At 33.3% G+C, this 24,431-nt stretch overlaps 1 protein-coding gene across 2 annotated transcripts; it reads left to right on the top strand.

Annotated features, from left to right (window-relative positions):
• Positions 1–703: 703 nt before the first annotated feature.
• On the top strand, positions 704–22,599 carry LOC112595764. 2 transcript variants are annotated; one of them, XM_025341071.1, is made up of 5 exons: positions 704–1,260; positions 11,310–11,890; positions 12,243–12,383; positions 19,220–19,447; positions 21,021–22,599. In XM_025341071.1, the coding sequence occupies exons 2-5, from the start codon at positions 11,399–11,401 to the stop codon at positions 21,330–21,332; spliced, it is 1,173 nt and encodes a 390-aa protein (XP_025196856.1). In that variant the 5' UTR covers positions 704–1,260; positions 11,310–11,398; the 3' UTR covers positions 21,333–22,599. The 2 variants fall into 2 exon arrangements, with proteins under 2 accessions (XP_025196856.1, XP_025196857.1); XM_025341072.1 differs by lacking the exons at positions 19,220–19,447; positions 21,021–22,599 and adding an exon at positions 15,392–16,387 and having other exon boundaries at positions 706–1,260.
• The last annotated feature ends 1,832 nt before the right edge of the window (positions 22,600–24,431 follow it).

Genomic DNA, 24,431 nt, shown 5'->3' on the forward strand with positions numbered 1-24,431 from the left:
TTATTTCGTAGAAAAACGAGTAAATAATTTATTATAAGTATTTATTATACGACATTTCAAATACTGAATTTAATGAGTTGTCGATAGTATACTACTATATTTTTTTTTTATTTTGCGTGACTCTCCAACTGTAATAAATTCCTAGCAAATTCACCCATAGAATTAACCTGTTGCGATTACTTGATGATTGATGCCTCCCCCTCCCCCATCACCAGTGCACTCTGAACCCAACAATTCCCGAGTCCGTGCCATTTTTTTAAATAATTTATAATATACGTGTAGTAATAATTAATTGGCGGATTCTCTTGTTTCGTAGGACATCGCAGTATGATGTGTACATGCGTACATACACGCCAAATTGCGTAGATACCTACTTTAACTGCACTGCAGTATCTTTGCACTTTAACAGATTATGCGCCGATTGCACTGCAGCGAGTACGTGCAAATATACTTGACAAACTGTTAAACGCTACACAAACGCGTGCGCGCAACTCAATAAATATTACAAGTATTATAAAATACAAGTGTTGACTACAAACCTAACCTATGAATTATTACTATATACGACTGCACGTATATAATATTATAAAATATATATATATACTAGCTAGTTACAAACTAAATAACAATATTATATTACTTTCATTTTTTTTTCTTCTCTCACCGGTCGCCGCCGAACCTCTCGCGCGCACTCGCTTTGCTGCCCGCACATTCACCGTAGTGTACATCACACGCGGCCAACCCATCGACCGTCCGCTACAGTTGCTCGCCCGCGTCCGGCAGATCAGTCAGACAAATTTTTTTTTCCAAAACGCGCTCGCTCGCACTCCCGCACACACGTCGTTCTCGCATGCTTATGTACAAAATATAAGTACGAAATACGCGTATATAATAAGCGCCGGCACTGCTGCTGCTGTTGGGACGTCGTATAATATCTGTCGCGTGTGTGCGTTTGTGTGAGTGTTTGTGTGCACTTTACACGTATACGACAGGTATACGTGTGCATGTGTGTGTGTTTTCGCGAAAATAAACAAAGTAATCAACAGAGTAAAAACTCTGTTTATATTTCAAAGCCGTACTGTGATATACGGCTGCGGCGCTGCTAGTAAAGCGGTGCAACTGCGCAGTCATCGTCTGTAACAGGGTTCGGCGCGACCCGTATACGGTACGAGGGAGACCGGGCCAAGACGCGGTCAACGCGACTGCCAAGTGCAAGTGGCAGAGTCACGCCGGAAAACACAAACGATCGGCTGACAAAAGGTATACTACATCGACATTACTATTACTATTATTATTATTGTAATTATAATATTATCATATTGTATAAATAATTTACCGTCTCGAGTCGACTATTTATGACGTTTCGACGCATTGACCGATTGCAGCGAGTACGGAATTCACCGTGTTTCTCGGTTGATGTACACTTAAACCTGTACGATCAAAGATCGCCGTGGAAACGCACACAAATGTGTATGAAACTTATTTTGATTTCTATACGTGTCAATATAGGTGGACAAAATAGTCAAGTAACGTGCACTGCGCCTATATATTATTATTCTGATATCATCGAACGTATACAATGCATTTTTTGATTGCATTTTTCGTTACGTGCATAGTCGAATAGATGCATTAATGAATTAAACGTGCTTACATGCTTATAAGATTTCGAATCTTATAATCCGAGATAATAATCGGTCGCGCAACGCGCGTGATTTATTTCCGGACCGTACTTCCTGTTCGCCCGTCGGTAAATTTTTTTAAGTTTTACGATAATATCAATACATAATATTATACGTTTTATTAAAATGTATAGATACAGCTGTAAAACCCGTTTAATGCAAGTAAAAGTCCTAGCAATAAATACTATCGTGTGTAACTGCGGGCGCGCGAATAATATAACAACTCGTCGAACGAGACAGAGTATCTACGTAATAAAAACACTATACGGGTGCACGCGCGTATAAGACGACCACACGCATAATAAACACGTCGTGGCGCGAAACTGTTTTTATTATTATTATTATTATTATTATTTGGCGTTACGTGATTCTTATTAAGAATACGAACGAGATGTATCTGTGTATACGTTTGTAACAAATGGCTTTCGGTGACATTTACTAAAAATCTCAAAAAAAATCTCGCGACATCAGTCCATCCCGCCTGTATAACACATCGGACACGATTTAGGTAATAAACGAGTATATACATTTTTTTTTTATTATTATTATTATTTAATATACGAATGTTTATAATCTGTAAAAAACATACATGCAATGCGTACAATAACTACATTTGAGTGAAAGGAATCGGGTAATATTTTCAAATTAAATTTTATTGTAATAAAAGATTGTTAAAAATTATAGACGCGATCAGATGCCTGGTCATGATCATTTTTGAGTAAGCCGATGGCCGCTTCGAAAATCAAAAACATGTATTTGTGTGTCGACTTGAATTTAGCTAAATAAAATGTCATACGACAAATACGTAATATGACGTAACGGAAATGTTATTATGTAAATATGTAAAAAAAAAAACAGAACGAAAACTTGTAGCCGAGATCCAGGCAGTTTTTTTTATGTCTGTGCATTATTATACTATAATTATGCACAGAGACAACGGTGCTCAGCTAACACAGCATCGGGTGTCTGGTTTTTTTTTTTTTTTGTTGAATTTTTGATTTTTCATCTTTCACTTTTATTATATTTTTTATAACCGTCATCGTCGTTTTTCTGGTGCCAATCGCGTTGAAATCATGACGAGTTCGTATTCAGTTATTTTGTGTATTTATGGTTTTATCATTTTTTTTATTAGTCATTTCGCCGTTCCATAGCTCGTCGCTGTCGACTGGTTGCATAATTTCTCTTCGGCAAAAAAGTACACATAACGTGTGCAGTAATCGTAATATTATCGTACACTTATTATCGTTATTTAATAACCGGACCACGGGACTAGTACCATTCGCCGAGTACGCTCACTCTCGGTGTAGGTTGCCGCCGTTGTTGGAACAACAACAAAATGATGACGACGACTATACGTAGGTATAGACTACCTATACGTTATTATAGTGCTGACTTTCACCGGTCCGACGGCCACGGCCCGCGACGTTTCACTCTTTTATTTTAAACAGACGTTATTATAACACATATTACATATTTATATTTGTTATTATTACCTGGCTGTAGTGGGTGGTAAAAAGGGATGTACGGGGACGTGCACACTGACACCGCATGTCTACGTGGTATATGTATAGAATTATTTGTTTTCGTTCACCGTACATGTATAATACTGACGTTATTTCATCAAAAATATGTACACAAGATTTCAAGAAAAAAAATTCACTCGCGTTCATAATATGGTACCTACTCTATACCTCCAATGATTGGCCACTAAATACCGTGTCCCGCGGAGAACTTAACTACATGCCCCGTCGTTATTGCGACGTCGCGCGGTTCGACGATAATCGTGAATACACCGTGTTAGTGTTTTTTCACTATTCTACAGTAGGATGTTATGGCTGTTTTTTACGATATTTACTGCAAATGCAAACGCTTTTATGCTTTTATAAGATGAATTAAAATTGTTAAAAATGAATACGACAAAATCCTATACCACCGAACAGTAGATATATAATCGATTCCTTAAAGAGATGTATGATATTAAGAATTGTGTTCTCATCAAATTTAAACAATGTGCGACTGAATCGTCTGCGCGTTGGACGAAAATAATTATACAACCGATTTAATGTTAAACAACAGCAACTTAAATTTAACCTTACAACCCGTTGTACGGACAAAAAAAAATTTAATTACATTTATTTTCGTATATTTTCTACTTTCTACTCTTATACGTCATGTATACATAATTATTACAACCGAAAGTTTGTATATTATTATTCTTAGTAATAATAGTAGGTAATAAAAATGTTTTCAAAACATTTAAAAATCTCGTTCGGAAGTCCAAATAACGATATCGACTAGGATAATCGTCCGATGTGCGTAATTATAGTGGGTACTATATAACGCGGTACTGGTTGTATATATTGTACATCGTATACCGTCGCTGCAAGTCGACGATAATGATTTCCGCGTGTCAAAAACACTTCGACGATCGGATACAAGCGCCGTAAGAGTACGAAGAGGGAGAAGGGGGGACCCGGAGAGACGGAAGGATGCGTCGTAAAACGCGTGTCTTGTATAATAATAAACACATATATAATATTATGTATATGTAAACGAAATTACGTTGCGGTAATGACGTCGAGCGAGTACGAAGGAGTAGACGACGACGACGACGACGAGAGTGAAAACCGGACAACCGCGGTGGATTCGTTTTGCCGCCGCCGGGCACCGTCGACGAGACTATTATATTGTTATGAACTTATGACATTATCATTGCCACGCGTGTCGTCGTTTCGTGTTTGACTTACGTAATTTCACGCGTAAGCGACCGTGGCGTCGAAAGACGAATAAAACGCGACGGTGGTTAACCCACTGCCCGTTCTAGAACGGATGTGCCGGCGATCGTCGTCGCCGAACAACATGCGCATCTCCACCGGCGAAATGTGAACAGTAAACGCGCCGCCGGTCGCGACCGTGTAATCGAGTCGTGTGTCGCGTTACCGTGGTCGCGGTCGCGCGTTCCATCGTTGCACCGTGGTGGTACGGTTTTTTATTCGAATCGTGCGCGCCGTGCGAATTGCCAATAATTGTTCAAATTTGATTGTCGACATGGTGTGTCGGTTTATCTGTACGCATTAGACGACGGACGTCGTACGAAATTCGACGCCGAGACACGGCGTAGTGCGCGAACCAGGCTTTACGTAACTTTTTTTGCGGCAGGATAACGGCGGCCGGCGCGACGATGGCGCCCGGTGTTGCTCGTCCTTGACCGACCCGACGGCTAGCCGTCCGTTTGCGAACATCACACACACCAAGAGGATGTGTGATGTAGTCGGACGATGTTATAACCATGTATACCTGTACGCTGTATTCGTTTGTCGATTACGTATATCGTGTGGCAGAATCGAACTCTTTGTGTGTGTTGTCTGGGTTGAGATTGTCGTTCAGACAATATTAGGTACATAGTATTTATGTAAAACTGAACGAAGAGTTTCGACGTCTCTATAGTGTCTTCTTACGCGTCTACTCTACTACATTATTATAATTTATTACTCGTAGCCTATGCTGTAGTCACTTATTCGCTTGACAATAATATTATTGACAAACCTGTTACAGAATTATTTCGAAAAGATTGTTCTCTTCGAATTTTGAAATCACGCTAGTAATAAAACTCTGATATTTTATGCTTACTTCATTTGTAGCATAATATATTAATGTAAAACTGTTCTACGGGTATTCGTAGCAAAGCATATTTTTGTGCACTTAAAGATTATTCCTTTTTAGTTTTTCGAGCTGATTTTTAATTTTTGATCACTATTTGCTTAAAGGCGGTAATCTGTCATTGAAACCATCGCTACTCTCGTTTGCATTGGTACCAATCTAAAATTGTATTGTATTTATTAGAGTCGAACTAATGAAAAGATTCTGAATTAACTATAATGGGTTGAAAATAACACAATCTATAAGTCTAGGCTTATATTTTGCATCTGTAGACATTCGTGGTACCTACATATTTTTCACCGTTAACAGAAACTAGTATTAAAATGATATTCAACAATTGAAATATTATAATAATTATTATCCAAAATAAAAACATGTAAGGTATTTTCAGTTTCAATGAATTTAATATGTAAACAATTTGACTATCATTGTTAAATATTCAAATGATACTGTTTGAGAACATTATATCATTATGAAAAGTATTGACGATTTTTATGTTTTATACTTAGACCATTCGATTCGATATAATTTTAGGTTGTCAACGAGACTAAACCTTTTAAACCGTTGTTCTTTCTGTCGTGGTTACCTCTATTGATTCTGACTAGTGTCTGTACAGATTATATCAGAAAAAACTAACAAGTCAACTTGTTTTAATCGATTTTAAATGTATTTTTTTAGCGCCGTTATTAATATTATTATTTTTTAAATATTGTCTATACCAAAAGTTGTTACATAGTTATGATAAATTACAATAGGCAATCGGTACCTTGTATTCTGTGTAATATACTAAACTCGATAGAAAGCGTTAATGGCCACGTAGTTATCTAAATGGAGTATATACAAATAAATGCTACAATTGCAACACGATAATAATAAAGTATACTCGTAATAATAGTAAGCGGTGCAACGACCCGGCCACTGCCACGACCACGTATGTAGTGTGTACGCCGTTATATTATATTTATTTTAATATAATAATATAGTGTATTAAAAGCATAACGAGCGCGAGAGAAAAAAAAACCACGGTGATTGTAGAGTACCTTGGCCGACGATCTAGATCTGCGGATCATATTATCCAAGTGCCACCTACTCCTAACGCACACACTACACCGCACAAATACATACACGTAACGATATTATATTGATATGAATTAAAAAAAAAATAAATAATAAATACGTATGTAACAAATGTATATCGTAAAGTGTATATATCATAATCATATCAATACCTACGACATAATGCGTACGGCAATTAGCGAGCGGGAAATGCCGGCTTTTACCGGCCCCGGGCGTAGCCAGCTCCTAAACCGTCGCCGTACGTACACGACGTATTCATTCGCGTGCCGATTAGCGCCGCGAACGGATTTTAAAATACGTTACGACACGGCCCGTGTTGATCGTTACGATTTTTTCTCTCGTCCGAGTGTCCCTCGGTGCAGACGGATCGCGGACTTTCCAAATATATTATTCGTGTTTTATTCGTTTTTTGCAAAACGTACGTTCATTATTGATCAGTAATCAATGATTACTATTAAACACAACTGTATCGCCGGTTTTTCAAGCACCGCCGTCATAAAATACACTGCGGTTTTGTAGACCTACCCGTTTGTACCTGACGCAAGGTAATAATTCGGTACAGGTGCTGTTCTGGAAAAATGCATTACGTCATTTAATGTGCAACGAAAAACAATCATTATCGTTCTTGAATTCTGTAAATTTCTCAACTGTTTATTTCATCGGATAGAATCATCATCATCATCATCATCATCATCAGATGTTCTCATCGGGACCTTGTCTTACCGACTATTTTGTTGGTCTATAAACCCCAAACACGTCATATCGACACAGATTAGATATAACCTAGAATTGAGTAATTTTATTTTAGAACTATTGTCTATTATAGAAGTAGAACACCTCTTATGAATATTAAAAAAAAAAAAAATTTCGAAATGTATTTCATTTTAGGCTTTTGTAGAAAATTATTTTTTTAGACAACCATCTTAATATACACGTGCATAAAATATACCTAAATATTTAAAAAATTTAGTTTTCAGAAATAAACATTACGTCGCAAAAACTGATACGAGATGCTTTCATAAGTGTTGTGATTTCTTCTCATACTAGATTCTGATTTGAGTATCTTAAATACATGTATTAATTGTAAGTAGCGTATTTAGTTTTATCACACAGATTAAATATTTAATAGATTACAATTTTTATTAATATTTTATTAGACATTTAATTTGTGGCTTTATCTTTAGAGATTTTAGAGTAGCACTAAAAACAATTGAATAGCCAACCTAAAATTATCAGGTTATATATTTTATTTTTTAATAATTTTTTCATTACTCTACTAATGATAATGAGCAATAAATAACCTGCGAGTTACTTCGAATTGGTATTTAAATAATAGATAAATTTTTTTTAGTTAACATATTTTATCTTAGAATGTCTTTTAAATTGCCTATATTAAACCCCTTATAAATGTCAAAGAGATCTACTCTTACAATATTACTCTAACACTCGACAAGTTTTTTTAAAACTCAAGTCTTATTAAGTATTTAAGAATATAAACGGCCGTTCAAACGTCGAATGTCTTCGTGGATATTCGTGTGTGGTCACAAATACACACAGCATCCGCAATAGCAGTTGAATAACTGTCCCAGATATGGATAATATAGTAAAAAAAAAGTAGTGGTTGCGGTGGTAAGCCTCGTTTTAAGAATGTAATATAATTATGCATAATTCTGTGTTTCAAATATTTATTTGATGTGCACAAGCCGTAAATAACGCATAACAGTAATAATTATAATAAATTGTAGGTAGGTTATTTCTATTATAATCATAATATACCTGTGCGACGGTCTTATTACCGAATAAAATAATGTATTATAATGGTAATGTACAATAGGTATACATATTATGTACTATTAACCGTAGATAAATATTTCAGTGTTATGCTAAGAAGAGTAAACTGAACTTTTACTTTTTTAAGTAATCTCAAAATAATTTCTTGCAATTCTTATACAATATAACGATGCACGATAAATTATGATATTATATTTAACATTTTTAAAAACTATGTTTTATTTAACTTTGAAAAAAAATTATTCATGAAAAATTATTTTGGTTTAACACATCATCTTCATAGTAAAATAATATTTTTATAAATATATGTATAAGTATATCTATGTAGACCTGTAATTATAACAGGAAAAATAATTTATTGAGTTGTGTACATAACCAATTAATAATCATTAATTGTATATAATTAGTGACCTAAGAAGGTAGATTCATTTTTACGATCAACTACTTATTTCAATTATATATATATATATATATATATATATAATACTAAAACTATTATACCTAGTTATTAATTGGTAATTAAAATATGATATATAATATCACCGCTAACATAAATGTAGTTTGAAAAATTATATATATAAATTAATAGTGAAATGCACGAGCATTTAGTTTAAAAAAACCTGTTTAGCGGATATAAACTACCTGTATTTTTTTTATTTTTTTGTTTCGTCACACTGAAATTTTTTTTTTAATGCGATCGAGATTTTTTGCGCAATAACTCGGAACAGTGAACTTTTAACTAAAAATGAATGATATTTTTCAAATTTAATTACGAATAATTATTAAATATTAATACGGTGCCAACGATTGTGTAAAACATACAATATAGTGGACCGCCTTGGCTAACACGCACTAGATGTGCATACTATTAATATATACAGCTGCAGGTGTATATGTTTGTCGAGAGTGAAAGTGCGCGCACACTTCACCCTCGGGGGCGTTAATGCGGGCGTTTCCGCGGCAGTTTGCGAAAAAATCTAACGCGTTACGAAATTTTTCGTTTTGTTTCGCCCTCGTAAAAATCTCGTGAAAAAAAATTCATTCAACCAATGCATTTATATTTGTTTTATCAATACCGCATACACACGAGCAGTTGTTGGTGTATTAGTCGTCGTCGGGTAACGACCACGCCCGTTCGCTGCTTTACAGACCGCAAGACCGCAACGTCGTCGTGCTTTCCAATGTAATAATATGGTTATTAAAACCAATAACGGCTTTTCGTTATTATTATCCGTTTAACCTCTGCGGACAGATATAAGTACCTACCTGAGAGTTACCACGAATTGCGTGCTCGACCCGGAGTTAGAAGCCGCGATGAGGTGGTGTTAAAACAGGACGTGGGGAATTGCACGGTCGTCACTAGTCTGTAGTCATCGATGAACAAACACCGTAGTATCAATTTAATATTTTATGATTATTGCACGCGAAAAACACGTTAATTAATTTTCTACGAAGCACCATGCGGTTATAATAGGAATAACACTTCGTCAGGCACGATGTCAGTACGTATAGGTAAGCGGATACGTAGGCGTTTGTTTAGTTATATCGAGTTATCCATAAATTGGGTCACCGGTTTACAGGCACACGTTACGGCAATACAACGTTTGTGTGTTAAAACTTTTTTTTATTGTATTTTTTATTATTATACAACGATTAACGCGTATTGCGGCGGTGGATGCCAACACACCTCGACGATTCGGGCTAACGAGCAGATAACAATAATTTTACGATATATTTTTTAATGTAACCCGTTGATTTTATCATAACAATAATGCATTATAACACGTTATCATTCCTCATAGTAATGCGTGCAATCTCCTGGTAAACCATTCGAATCGTTTGATTGAAATCGCGGTCGGGTCGATGACGTGTGCACGTATATTACGTAGGATACGAATAAACGATCGATTTGCATTACTAACGAGGAAAGTGTACCATTAGTGTTGACTCTTGTTTGGTTTAATGCCTTATACCCACAGGTGGAAGTTATGTGCACTATAATTTTGTAGTAGACAAACTATATCTTCATTGCACCGCGACACTTTACTACGCGGATATGTAAACACGCATCTACAATCTCCTGGCTTTAACAGGACAATTATGTATTAAGTGTACCTATTCAATTAGAAGGACTGACTTCTATGAATAGAATAAGACTGCATCTATGTCTACATCTGTGTTAAATCTTAAATTAAACGATGTAGTTGGAGAGCATACTTGTTTATTATTTTTTACGTAATAATGTAACATCGAAAAATTAAGTAGGTATATAGGTACACATTACATCACCCATATGAATCATGATGTATAATACTCTTTTATGTTCGCGATACTATTTCGGTTATTCCATTATAAACATGACATGTAAAATACATCTAATCTTTACCAATTTGTTTCACGTCGTATATTACATTTTACACTTAAAAGAAATTCGTTCGCCTTAACCGGTGTGAAAAAAAGTGTACATATTTTATATAGTCCACTATTCCGGTGTGGGATAATTTTACACCGACTTTAACTAACAGATTTCAGTAGGCTTACGGGCAAACGATTTCATTGTTAATGAGTTAAACTTTATTTAATATAGTTGAAAAGTGCATATAAATGATTTAGTGTATTTTTCATACCTGTTATTATTTCTTATCAATCTGCAAAGTTGCAGAATCTGAACAAATGTTAACATAGTATTAATATTTAATTTATAATTATACGTTGTTGAGTAAAACTTTACTAGTAAATAATATTAATGAAAAATCGTAACAACAAAAAACTCTGTAAAAACTCTGTAGATCGATGTAAAATTATTTTTTCATTCAAATTCTTTTTAAATACCTAATTTTATAATAGATAAGGTTATTATGTGCTATTTTTTGTGTATTATGTATTAAATTGTATATTACAATACACGACGACAGCGGAAGAGTAATATTGTTAACATAGATCCTTCGCTGTCGGCTATTTAAGAAAAAAAACCTAACATTGAATATTTTTTTGATAAGGATTTATAACACTTGACGTAACAGAAATCGTCCAAGTGGGGACAACCGTCATAATATTATCGAATGTATTTTTTTATACACGTTGGTTTTATTTGTGTTGCAGACTTGTGGTCAATCATCGTCAACAGTTGCTGCATCGATAATACAGCAGCTTATATTATCGTATTGCCCAAATATCTAAGGCAAATCAAAATGACATCACCACTGACCTCGACGACATCGGTCCGACGGTGTTCCGTCCTGACCACCACTTTACTGCTGTTGTTAGCGGTAGCCGCCAATTTTCCATCCGGCGCCCTATCGTCTGCCATACGTCCTGCGTCATCTGCTGTGTCCACCGACGTCGCAGCTGGTTCTTCCCCGTTAGTTCCGAGCAATTGGCACGGGACTCCGAACGTTCCCGCTGACGTGCCAGCGTCGGACGCCGGAAGGACTGTTGTTAGAGAAAAAAGGACGTTGCTCAAACTTAAGCCGCTCATCGTGTTGCCGGTCAAGGTCGCGCTGGGCACTGGCGCCAAGTTGGTAGCAGGAGCTAAGCTTGGAGCCAAGGCTGTTGGAGTAGGTTCGAAGGCACTGGGTGTCAGTCTCGTTGGATTGAAAGCCGCTCATAAAGTGGCAAAAGTGACAGTAAAGGCAGCCACAGCGTTGGGAGTCAAGGCGGTTCTGCTCAACTTCTTGTTTCAGGTATATTTATGACTATATCCATAGGTATGCGTCAATTCAGCGGCGTAGCTAGTGCACGATTAAAACTGAAATCACCAAAGTACACTGCAACATTAACCATATCTATAAATTTCATAGTAAAAAAAAAAATGATTTAGTATTTCAATGTTCTGCATAAAACGATCAGATATAGAACGTAGGTAGCCGTGTAAAATCGCGTTATATTTTTCCCGCCTATCTTGGAAACATTTTCTAGCTACGCTGTTTTTGCAGCATGCACAGTTCCGATCCACACAATATTATTAGAATATTCTTCGCTATTATTGTAATGAAACTGATTGCATCGTTTTATTTGTTTGTTACACGTTTGCAGAAAATCAATCAGGTGATCGATTTTAAGACCCGTTTACTAAGTAACCTTGACCAGCGCAACCGGCAGCAGAATGCACAATTTCTGTCACCAGTGTTGACCCAATCCTCTTCGTCAGCAAAATCGGGATCGATCGGAAACAAGGTAAGCTTTCAGTGATTCACGATCTAAATTGTATTTAATATTTATGAGTTTATAAGAGGCAAAGCTGCAATATTATGCAAATGTATAGTATTATAATGCACATTGTACATATTGAGCAGAAAGCAAGAGAGTGGATATATGGAGTGATATTATGGTATTGAATTAATATATAGAGTATATAAACTATCAAAGTTTACACCATTTGTATAATATACAATGGTAGAGAAAGTAAAGGACGAAGAAGCAATTAATGTGTCACAACACATTAGTGAAGGGTTAAATTAAAATATAAATTATAAATTATCAGTTGTGTATAATGATTGATTATTCTATATAACGTTTGAAACCCAGTTGTGGTGAATGATGTTATATAACAAAACGTGAGATATGTGAAATCGTGGTGGTTGGAGTTGAAACGATGAGTTTTCGTCCGATATATACATAATGTACAAAAAGAGGAATGTTGCTACCACTCATATACATACATGATTTATAATCTATAAATTACTATATACAATATACATACATCTATAGTCTAAAGATTTACACTATTTTATCTACTTATGGCACGCATTTCATAATATTTTATACTCACATATAATATATATAGTATATATGTATATACGTATACAGTGGATTATTAATAATTTTAGATTATCATTAATTCTTACAATAGAAATATGATTTGAACCTATTAAATAATAAAACGTAAACGTATAAATAATATTATATAAATTAAAAAATGTAAGTCAGCTGTTTTTAAACTCGTAGACAAATGAAAAACAAAATCATACTAAATTAAATCTGTTTTGTCATATATTGTATATAATTTCATACACGTAATAAGTCAATCGTTTGAGTTTCTAATCGAATTTTAGTTAATTAAATTAAGTGTGTTACGATGTTATACATATGAGCCTAATTATCAGTAATCCACTGTATATAAAAAAACGTACAACCATGCGCACTAGTACAATTACGCTAACATTTTATACTTATACACAATATTTTAACAATCATCACTCGCACCAACACCAACTACACTAAATAACCCACCCACAATCATACCCATCCTCGCTTTCTTCATTTAAACATTTAATTTAGAGAAAATAATTTACAGGTGATATTACAATATTATATAATACTTATGTGTATTACCTATATTATGAATTTAGTACCTATGATTAATGTGTTAAAAACGTTAAATACGCATTTTACCACTATAAAAATGTACTGGCTATAATGTAATACGTAGCTATAAATTGTACATCATATTATGCAATGACGATTAAATTTAAAAATATTAAGAAACTTGATCGTATGATGGGTTTGTGACAATGATAGCGATACAAATACTGAAATACTAATATATATAATATTATCATAATCATATTTATGTTATTACTTACGATGACGGTGACGACGACGGTAAGTGATGATGACGACGATGACGAAATTTGTTTTTAATTGATAATGTGAATTGTATAATTCACACGTACGTATGTATAAACGATTATACCTGCAAGATGATGACGAGAAGGAAATTGTACAACTAAAAAAACTTCTACGGAAACCGACAATAACAACAAAAACAAACGTCGGTGACAGTTACAATTTTTTTCCATATAATTATACTATAACACAAAATACATTTGGACGAACGGTTATGACGAAGATTATTATATAAACACATAAAATAATACATACATTGACGTTATAAAATTACGAGTTATGCGTAATCGGATCATATATAAGTAATATTTATTCTCGATAGAGAAATAACATGTTTTAATAAATTGGCCAATGCATTCTAAATAAAGTATTGCAAATACTTGAGTACCTACATATACATAAGTGTAAGATATGTAAGTATAAAAGACGTTTTAAAGATTTCAGTTTTTCTTCGTTGATTCTGTAATACATTCTACTATACCAACAATAAATACATTTTTGAATTTTAGTAGGGCATTCATTTAGAAACAACTTAACTAAACGTTAAATTGTTATATATCTATCGAGAATCTACTTTATTTATTTCCTGATTACTGAAATACGACATAAAATGACAATCATGACGACGACTTCTTTTTAAATGCACGTCCGGGAGCAACGGTGTGCGTGTGCTGTGTATGTCTATTTTGTGTGTGATCACGCGCATGTATAGACATTTTACAGTATGTGTGTGTGTGTGTGTGTATGTGTTGTAAAAGGCGTACAATATAATATAGTTTTGTATACGATAGTTGTAATAATATTAATATTATAATAAATTCAGTGCTCCAGAATAGCGACTGATCCACGTGGTAGACATTGATGGTTTATAATTTTATATCTATTCTCATATGATAGCAAAACGTTATGATTATGAATAATAATGAATATTTCATTATAATATCGTATTTCCGAAAGAGACAATAGTTACCATACATTATATAACATCACATTCACCTTTTAATCGTAACCAATAATATCAGTATTTAGACTGTGGGTAGCTATTCACGTACACACTATAGTCTATAGATCAATAAACGCAATATCATATTAATTACGCTATTACAGTCCTATCTATTGTAATATATTAATATGTACAATTTAGCCGAAAAATTCTTCATTATTTTCCTTTATACTCTTACGGAATAATTGATATCGACAGTAATTAAAATTAATCCGTGACTTCTGCTATTATATTATTATGTACGACTAAACGTCATGTTTTCAATACAAAACATTTGAATAGAATAAAAACCGATAAGGCGCACACAGACAAATGAAACAATATTACCCATAGTGTCTGCGAAAAGACTAGAAATTGTGTCATACGAGTATATGGTAGGTACTGTAACCGTATACAATCGAATTTGAGCACTGAATTCATATTAATAATATATTATTATATAATAAAATATTATTGTATACTATGAATAACATCGAACAACGAATGTGTGTGTGTGTGTATGTGTGTGTGTGTGTGTGTATGTGTGTGTGTGTGTGTGTGTGTGTGTATTTAGGACGCCACATTCAACGATGTTGCCGTCGCAGCTGCCGTCGACGCTTCCATCGCTACGCCAGACTTTGTGGCCGCCGCTGATACACCGAAATTCGCAACAAATGCGCCATCGTCAGCCTTCGTCCCCGGATCGAACTTGATTGCTTCGCCACCACCACCACAGCAGGAATTTGCGGGAGCACCGTTAAACTTAGCCGGTATCCCGGCAAACTTTGAGGACACTTCGTCGAGCTTTGCCGGCGCTCCTCCCGGTTTTCGTGCATTCCACCCGAGTTTTGCTGCGACAAACGATGATGGATCACCGTCGTCGGAGACTTCATTCTAAAAATATGCATCCTCTCGTCGTCGTCGTATCGTCATCTCCTCAATCGCATCGACACTTGCCAGCCACACCGCCATAGTATATTCCACAATCGTCATTTATAAATATTATTCAACATTACATTGTCATAATCATATATCTAAGTATAGTCATAAATCACAATACATAGTAATAGTAGTTGTTTAAAAGTACAGATAGTACATATCGATTGAGTCGTGAATATTTGATCAACTAACCTGTTGGATCAAACTCATCACGGTATCATTAGACTGTAGGTACATACAAAACAAAATTTCAGACATAGGCTACATTTTTTAGCTCGCGTAATCACTTATACGTATACGATGATTCATCTGATTAAAAAGGTAAAAGAAGATTTTTATTTTTGCAGTTCTGAACGGTTATATAACATTTAAGAAAAAGTACGGATTGAATTGTGAATATCGTGTTCATTATATGGTTAAATGTGTAATAAAATGATATTAAAATGAGTATACTCGTGTGTGATATTGTATAACCGTTTTAAATTAAATTATAATTAACATATTTTTTATAGTTATATTATAAATAAATTATTTGATAATAAAGCCATAAATTCGTTAGCTCGAGTGTAACCGATAATCAAAATTTCGTTTTATATAACATTATGTAATATTTATAAACGTACATATATATTATTATATTAACACGATTCCATAATGCGTGGTAGTAAATTTAATTTTTAACATAATCAAACCTTTTATAAATTATAAATACAAAAGTATGCTGCAGTATACACTTAATAAATAATAATTTGAGTATACCTATATATGAAACTATGTGAGCATCCATTAATATTAATGTTTTTATATATTTTATATTAAAATATGCACCACTGAAGGATCTGCAATTATCACACTTCACTTTCACATATCTACGTTAATAATTAATACGTTGTAATTATTTTTGTTGCGACATTCAACAATGTAATGTACAATCATTCGTCTCTTCTCAATCACGTCATTTTCATAATTTTCATAATTTTAACCGAGCATGTCGACTACAAAAATTTTTAACAGTCTTTTCATCACATCAATAACCATTATCATTAATTATTATTAAACCACATTATCATTAGCACTATTTGCAATTTTCTTCCGTCATCTTACATCGTTATCATTAGTCAATGACCATTTCACCAGCCATTTATCGCTATATTATAAGTAGTATCATCAATATAAATGAGTGTTACATAAAAATAATATATATTATATTACATAATATTCGGTAATCTTACTTAAGTAAGTTAGTGTCATCTATATAGGTTTTAGTAAATCTTAGTATGTTAAGTAGATAAATTGTTGGTATATTATTTATTACTGTAGTCGTAGTGTGATGAATTTCTCAAATGTTAGTACCTACTATTTAATTCGATCAAAATATTTATATAATATTATAGAATAATAAAATAAATAAGCTTGTTGCTGATTATTAGACAATAATACATTATTGTTAAAAACAATGAAATGTATTGTATTGCCTGCGAACAAGTCTTATCGCACTGTATGCCATGTTATATTTTTAATACAATTACAAAATTAGTATATTATTATTATTCTTGGTGTTAATATTTATTAGTCATTTGTCATTGATATTTTAAGTGTGGCTTGGAATGTAAGTATTTATAAGGGTCTAATGAAGTTTCTAAAATCAATATAATAACTAATTTAAAGATTCAGTCCCATTTATTTTTTTCAATATTATACACAAAGCATTAAATATCATTATAAGATTTGTTTTGTCTGTAGCTTAAAAAAAATCAACAAGTTTTCTAGAATCTTACAATAAAATAAAAAAATCAGTATTATTTGAATTTAAATTGTTAATAAGTATGATTAATCTATTAGAATGATACGTTAAACTCGTAATTAAAGTAATTTTTCTGTTTGTTATAAAAATTACCAATAATTTATTGAAAAATGTAAGCTAATTAATGTAGACCCTTTTTTTCTAAATCTATGCCATTAATATTTATATCAATGACGTTAAAATTGTTGTCATTATTATAGCTTTTGTAAGTATTTATAATAGGTATATAGTTGTAAACTTAAAAGTCATACAGGGTGGGTCGTGGGTGTTAAAGTTATAATTACTAATAGCTAATAAAAATAGAAAAAAAACATAATCCTTACTATTTTATAGTCATTAATAAATATTAACTAGACATACTACCCTATTGCAATATCAATACGTCTATATTGTAATAGACGTGTATAATTTTAGAGGTTATTTTAACATTAACTACACTATAGTCTATAGAAATATATTAAACAGGATATCTTTATACACAGTACTATCATGTATAACAATTTCAAACTGGGAATATGTACGTTCTAAATTAATTATTAAAATTTATTCGGTATACTTCATATAATACATTTTGATCACCAATTCTCCAATTAGGTTTATTTAATATTTAGATATGTTAGAATGAAGACTTAATATATATATTACTTTTTAAATCTATCACTACTTAATACTTATACAATTCACCCTTGTGCTCTTGTTTAATCTGTCTGTATATACTATATAATGTGCGTAAAGGTTACTCCATTGTAATATTTAAGTGATACAATATAATAGTCGATTATTCAAAATTACATTATTATACAATATTTTGTGTGTATACTTATATTATTGTATTTGTGGTGATATTCATATATTATTATTGTAATATTCGTTAATGTATTTTAGTAAATATAAATAAATATACGGCCATTTAAAAATTATAAAATTTTTATTATTATTATCATTAGCATGATGCTACTAACGTATACTTACTAATTTTTTTAATACCCACGCGGTGTCCTAGTTAATTTCATTATCTGCCATCATTCACTGTCCTTTATTTTTTATGTAAATCATAGACAAAAATAATATTTATACACAAGTCAAATTGCAGATATCGTAAAATATGATATTAATCTTCAGCTTAGTTCACAATAGTGATTGTTTATAATAGCGTTCAGTAACACTTAAAACACTTTATTGTTGAGTTTAAGCGCTTATGACAAATTCTAAGGAGTTCGGTAGGTATAGGTAGGTGACACAGTTTTGTTAAAAAAATTCAACATGATACGGTAAATAGAAAAATAGGAGTGTATAGTATTATTGAAACTTAAATATCTTTGTTACAGCACTTAAATAACGTCTATAACAAAATGCTGTTAAAATTGCTTTTATAATTTATATTTCAAATTTCATAAAAAAAATTACATTAATATTGAACAAATTAATTAAAATATAAACGAATGATATTGGTTGTCAAGTCATAAATATTTTAATTTTTTCGTATCTAGTTGAATTTTTTTATATTGCTATCAAAACGTGATTTTATTATTATTTTATTGACAAACCTAACCTAACCGATCAAATTATATTAACATTAAAGTATGATTTAATTATTAATATCATATCATGAAAATCATATTTATATTTTTTGTAACATTGTGGGACATTACATTGCAGGAAGACGACGACTTTCTGGCATCGGCACCAGGCACCAGCGATCAACAAGTGTTGGCCCAAGAGCAGATAAAATCTTCAGCCATAGCACCAGCGGTTGCACCACTGGAAGACGATAGCGAGGTGACATTTGATGCCAACAAAGTCACTCTTCAGATCCCAGACAGGCTGTTCGGTCCCAGTTTCACAGCCGTCAACGGCATATCACAGACAATCGGAAACGTCATACAGGTTATTAATCATTATGTACATTTACTATGCAGAGATTTTAATATACTAGTTTTCAGTTATAGTTAGGCGTTTACATATTTTGAATTTAACATGTAGGTACCTATATTTTTTAAAGTTTTGAATAAGGTTCATTAAACATTTGAATTTTAGCCAAATTCGATAAAAATTTATAATAACTTGGCGATAGATCAAACATATGTAATATTACAAGGCTTAAAATATATTTTAAAAATCTTATAATTGTTGACAGATATTAGATAAAAATATATTATACTAATATATAATTTCATATCCTTGGCACAAGATCACATCCTCTTTACATTTAACACTGATTAATTGTAAGTTTGATAAAATAAATTTTAAATATCTAATTTAAAATAGGTATTATAGGTAAATCAATGATTTTTGTGAAAAGAGAAGTGCCAAATTTTGAATTATAATGGCTCTATTTTATTTGATATTCATACACACATTGCCAATAATTATTAGAAACGTATATTTTTAATAAAAGATATTATTTTTGGTAAACAATAAAATATGTGTTTTGAAACAAACTCTTAGTTTCATTCGAAGGCTTATTACATTTTAAACAACGTTAAGTTTAGGAAAACCACAGATAATATTATAATTGCTTGTATTTATGTGTATATTAACCTATATATACCAGTCTCTACTAGACGCATTGCTGCATACATAGGGTTTAACGTATGGTTGTACTCGAGAAGCTATTACATGTAATGAAATTTAGGTTTATTAATTATAAGTGCCTAACTATTTTTTATTAGGTATGGTTTATATGCGTATAAAAATAATATTTCGTTTGTAATGATAAAGTGAGCAATTTAGACTGATGATAATATATTTAGATGGGTACTATAAAAGATACGTGAACGTTCAATTAAAAAGTGTTGTCTTAGGACTAAGAGAAATAGCGCAATATTTGTATAACTACATTGATTGTGTTGTTCCTGTATATTATTTTTCTTCACCTAACCTAACGAACGTTTTATAAAAAATAAAAATGTATTCGAAAAATAATCGGTTAAGGGGGTCCGCGTTCTTCAAAAGTCTAAGAGTCGTTGTTTTTACAGTTCATATTATACGTAGTGTTGTATTTCACATATATTATTATTGGGGCTGGGATTTTAATACTCTACAAAATCTCAAAAAATGCACTATAAAAATGCATTTAAATTATATTTATTATAGCTCTTATAGTATTGTTTAGTTCTGTTGTACTTCTGTTTTCTTAATCATTCGTTCTAAAATAATAATTTGAAAAAAAAAATTGTTATCGACGATTACCCGAAAGTCTCTCGTTAACCGAAACAATTTTCGTTCATTTTACGGACAAATCGTGAAGAATGCTCTATAAAAACTAGGAAAACGCGTTAAAATCGTCAAAAAAAATTATGCAAAAAAAATTATTTCAAAACTATCGGCATAGCCCAAACCAACGTGTTTGAAAACGCCGGAAAAAAGACGCCTTTGCATCGTAATCCCAGCCCCAATCGTCGCGGCGTACCGTTTTGTTTACCGCCATTAAATTATTCTCGTTTTTTTGGTCACACAGAACGCGGCCGGCAGACTGGCCCGACTCGTGGACGCCATCAAGGCGGCCTTTTGGCGCAAAGCGGCCGGCGTCTCGGCCATCAGCAATTCGAGCGGCAGCAGCAGCGGCGGCGGCGGCGGCGGCGGAAGTTCGTCGACGCGTCGGCCGACGGCCAACAGAGGATCCCGAGACGCAGCGGCCGACCTGCAGAACAACGACGACGACGGACTGGACTTGGACCCGCTGGACGAGGCCGCGTCCGCGTCGTCGCCCGCGTCGCCCGCAAAACCGAACGCGACCGGCCGGGCGGATGGCGCCGGCAACAATCAGTGATGCCGCCCGCGGCGACGTTGTGCGGCAGTCGTCGGTGCGTGTGTATCGGCGAGTCGTCGTCTCTCGGTCGGCGCGACGACGACGTCGTCGTTATTGGACGTCGTCGTCGCCGCATGTCGCCGTGAAACGACATCGATACCACGACGTCGTCCGTTCGCGCGAGTCGAATGGCCGCCGTACGTAATGTACGCATTTGATGCTGCGCGGTGACTGTCAGCAGCCGGAACGGTCGGTATCGCTGTGACGATGACAACTCGTTCAAAAATTACGCGACATCGATCTGCGATGATGGCCATCGGCATTCACGCGACTTCCGCTCGCGCGGTAATCGATTATTATCGTCGACTCCGCAGCTCATCGCATTACATTACATTACTCTGTCGTTTAGAACCACTGCACAGACGCGCGTACAACATTCTCCCGGCACCAGGGACGTATACGCACACGAGGGGTGTTTGAGCGTTCAAACACCTCCCCCGAAATATTTGGTTTTTTTTTTTTTTTTTTGAAAAATCGGCTAAAGCAAGACAAAAATAAGATTTAAAACAATTTGAGAAAAACAAAAACACTTAAACGAGATTATCGACTGATTTTCATAAACACTCCCCGAAACTTTTTTTTTTGCGTACGTCCTCCCAAAACGTGTCCGATGTATTTATATTATAAGGAAAATGTATCGAATAGACTTAAACGTAGTTTATATTCTAATTACATGCTGTATATAAGTGTAAACGGGGCTATATATTGTTGTAAATAATTTTTATTTATGTATTTTATATTATTTTTAACGATAATCAAAATTAAACGAGAAAAACGTAGTATTAGGTGTATAGCGTGTAGTATACGGGGTAGTATATTATATGTATTACTATTGCCATGTGACGTTACACCGTGCACTACTAATGACATATAACAATATTAACTTTAAAGGTAAATGTACTTAAATGTTGTAGTATAAAATATTAAATTATAAACGTAGTTGTAAACATATTTTATCGACTACCTACACGATGTATATCGTCAACATTTGTTGTTGCACACCTCATACTGTACATTATTATTATTATTATAACAGCATATATTTTTTTCACACTGTTGTATTTTTATATTATAATGTTTTATTGTTTTGTATCTATAACGCGTATTATAGGGCTCGTAATCAATTGTATCCATAAATTAGTTAGTAGATTTATATTATACATAAATGTTTACCTGTAACTTCTACGTGTATGTGCGAAAAATATACGTTATATCAATCAACTGCCAAGTGTATTGTTGTTTATTGTAGTATTGTACCTATAGTAATCAAATAAGATTGAGTGAATTTCATACTTTACGTTACAGTACGTTGAATGCCCTCCAAATTCTTATAGCTATGTCCTTTTATTGGTTCTTCAACTTTGGAAATAGCCAGAAGTGCAGTGATGAGTGGAACCAAATCAGGCCTGTACAAAGGGAGGGGAGACGTTGTAATATTCCTACTGGTCATGGTCAAACACTGTTGAAATTTTAGTGATATGTAAGCAAGCACATTGTCACGGTGGAGGAACAAATTTTGCACAGAGCTTGTGCATTGAAAAATTGTCGTGTAACATCTGGCGACGAATGGTTTCTTCATTAATACCGAGTTCATTTGACAACATTCGAATCGTGGGGCGTCTGCAATCTATTCGCCCCAATACTCTTAAACGTTCGACGTCTTGCCTAGCGTGCATGATTTTAGGGGAACCTGACCTCGTGTCGTCTTGCACTGATTCTTGCCCTGATGCAAGACGTGCAGTCCATTCGTACATACATGATTGTGTTAAGCAGACATTACTGAACAAGTGTTACGGTTTGCAAAAGATTACGGCCGATTTTTCGCCAAATTTCACCAGAAACTTGATGACGATTTGTTGTTCGTTTTTCACGTCACGACACTACACTACAGACTAAAAATTCCCAAAGCATAAAATCTAATACTGATCTATCAAACTTGTGAACATTACATCATCTAATTATCAAGATATCAGTGTTACTATTTAAGAAGTTAGAAATCAATTCTCGTTATTTAATTGCCACACCTCTTAATACGTTAGATGTTTATTAACATAATATAATAGTCTATATGACTAAACCACATTAATTAAAGGTATCACATTATATTGCACATGTATTATAGCATTAGATATAACTTATATGTTTAATATTAGTACAATAGTAATTTATTTAACACATTGACGGTAAAGATTATTAATGATTATATTATAAAGCATGCCTAAATAAATCAATGTCTTAGTTCTGCCATAGTAGTAATTTTTTTAGTACTGCTATAAGCAGTAGTGTCCCTTTACATAAAATATTAAATGTACGTATGAAAAAAATGTTATAATACTGCTATAGCAGTAGTACAATTTTTTTTATTTTATTCCTAACATATTATTATGTTTTGTGTAAAACCTGTTTATTTAAAATTTGAAATCCAATTTTGAATGGTTTTGTGGTCGGGGACGGGATCATGTCGACCAAGCGTAAACCGAACGTGAAACACATATTAAGTTGATATCAGTGAATCAGCGTTATTAATAAATTATTTGATAACAAACGCACTAACATTTATATCTATAAGTATGCACACAGTTATTATTAAAAGTACCATTCACTATACAAGAATTACAACCATGGTTATGCATTATTGTCTTTAACACTGTGTACTGAGTTTTGGCTGACGTATCACGTCATAATACCTGAGTAATTTTAAATATTAAAATTGTATTATTAACAGGTATTCAATTTAAAAGAATTTTAATATTTTTTTCTTTAATAATTATAAAGGCCATACTAACAATCAAACTGAAAGTTGAAATCATTGGTTTTTGAAATTAATATTTCAAAATAATACATTTATTTGATAGTTAGTAGGATTATGAATCGAAAGCATCATACAAAAAAAAAAAATCATCAATCACTTAAAAAAAAATTTTTGAATAATTATATCTTTACTATTATGAAAGGAAGAAAATTAGGTATTGCAAACATTTTAAAGATAATAGTGGTAATATTATGAGATTCTTAAAATACTATATGATATTGAAAGTGTTTTATTTAAAGATGGTATTA

This window comes from Melanaphis sacchari, unplaced genomic scaffold, assembly GCF_002803265.2.
Source record: "Melanaphis sacchari strain LSU unplaced genomic scaffold, SCAv2.0 Contig29_pilon_pilon, whole genome shotgun sequence".
Taxonomy (NCBI): Eukaryota; Metazoa; Arthropoda; class Insecta; order Hemiptera; family Aphididae; genus Melanaphis; species Melanaphis sacchari.

Bases quoted from the DNA above. Each gene is read 5' to 3' on its own strand.
- LOC112595764 (XM_025341071.1), top strand. From the start codon at position 11,399: ATGACATCACCACTGACCTCGACGACATCGGTCCGACGGTGTTCCGTC. The intron at 12,384-19,219 runs GTAAGCTTTCAG...ATTACATTGCAG, and splicing joins CGGGATCGATCGGAAACAAG to GAAGACGACGACTTTCTGGC. The intron at 19,448-21,020 runs GTTATTAATCAT...TTGGTCACACAG, and splicing joins CAATCGGAAACGTCATACAG to AACGCGGCCGGCAGACTGGC.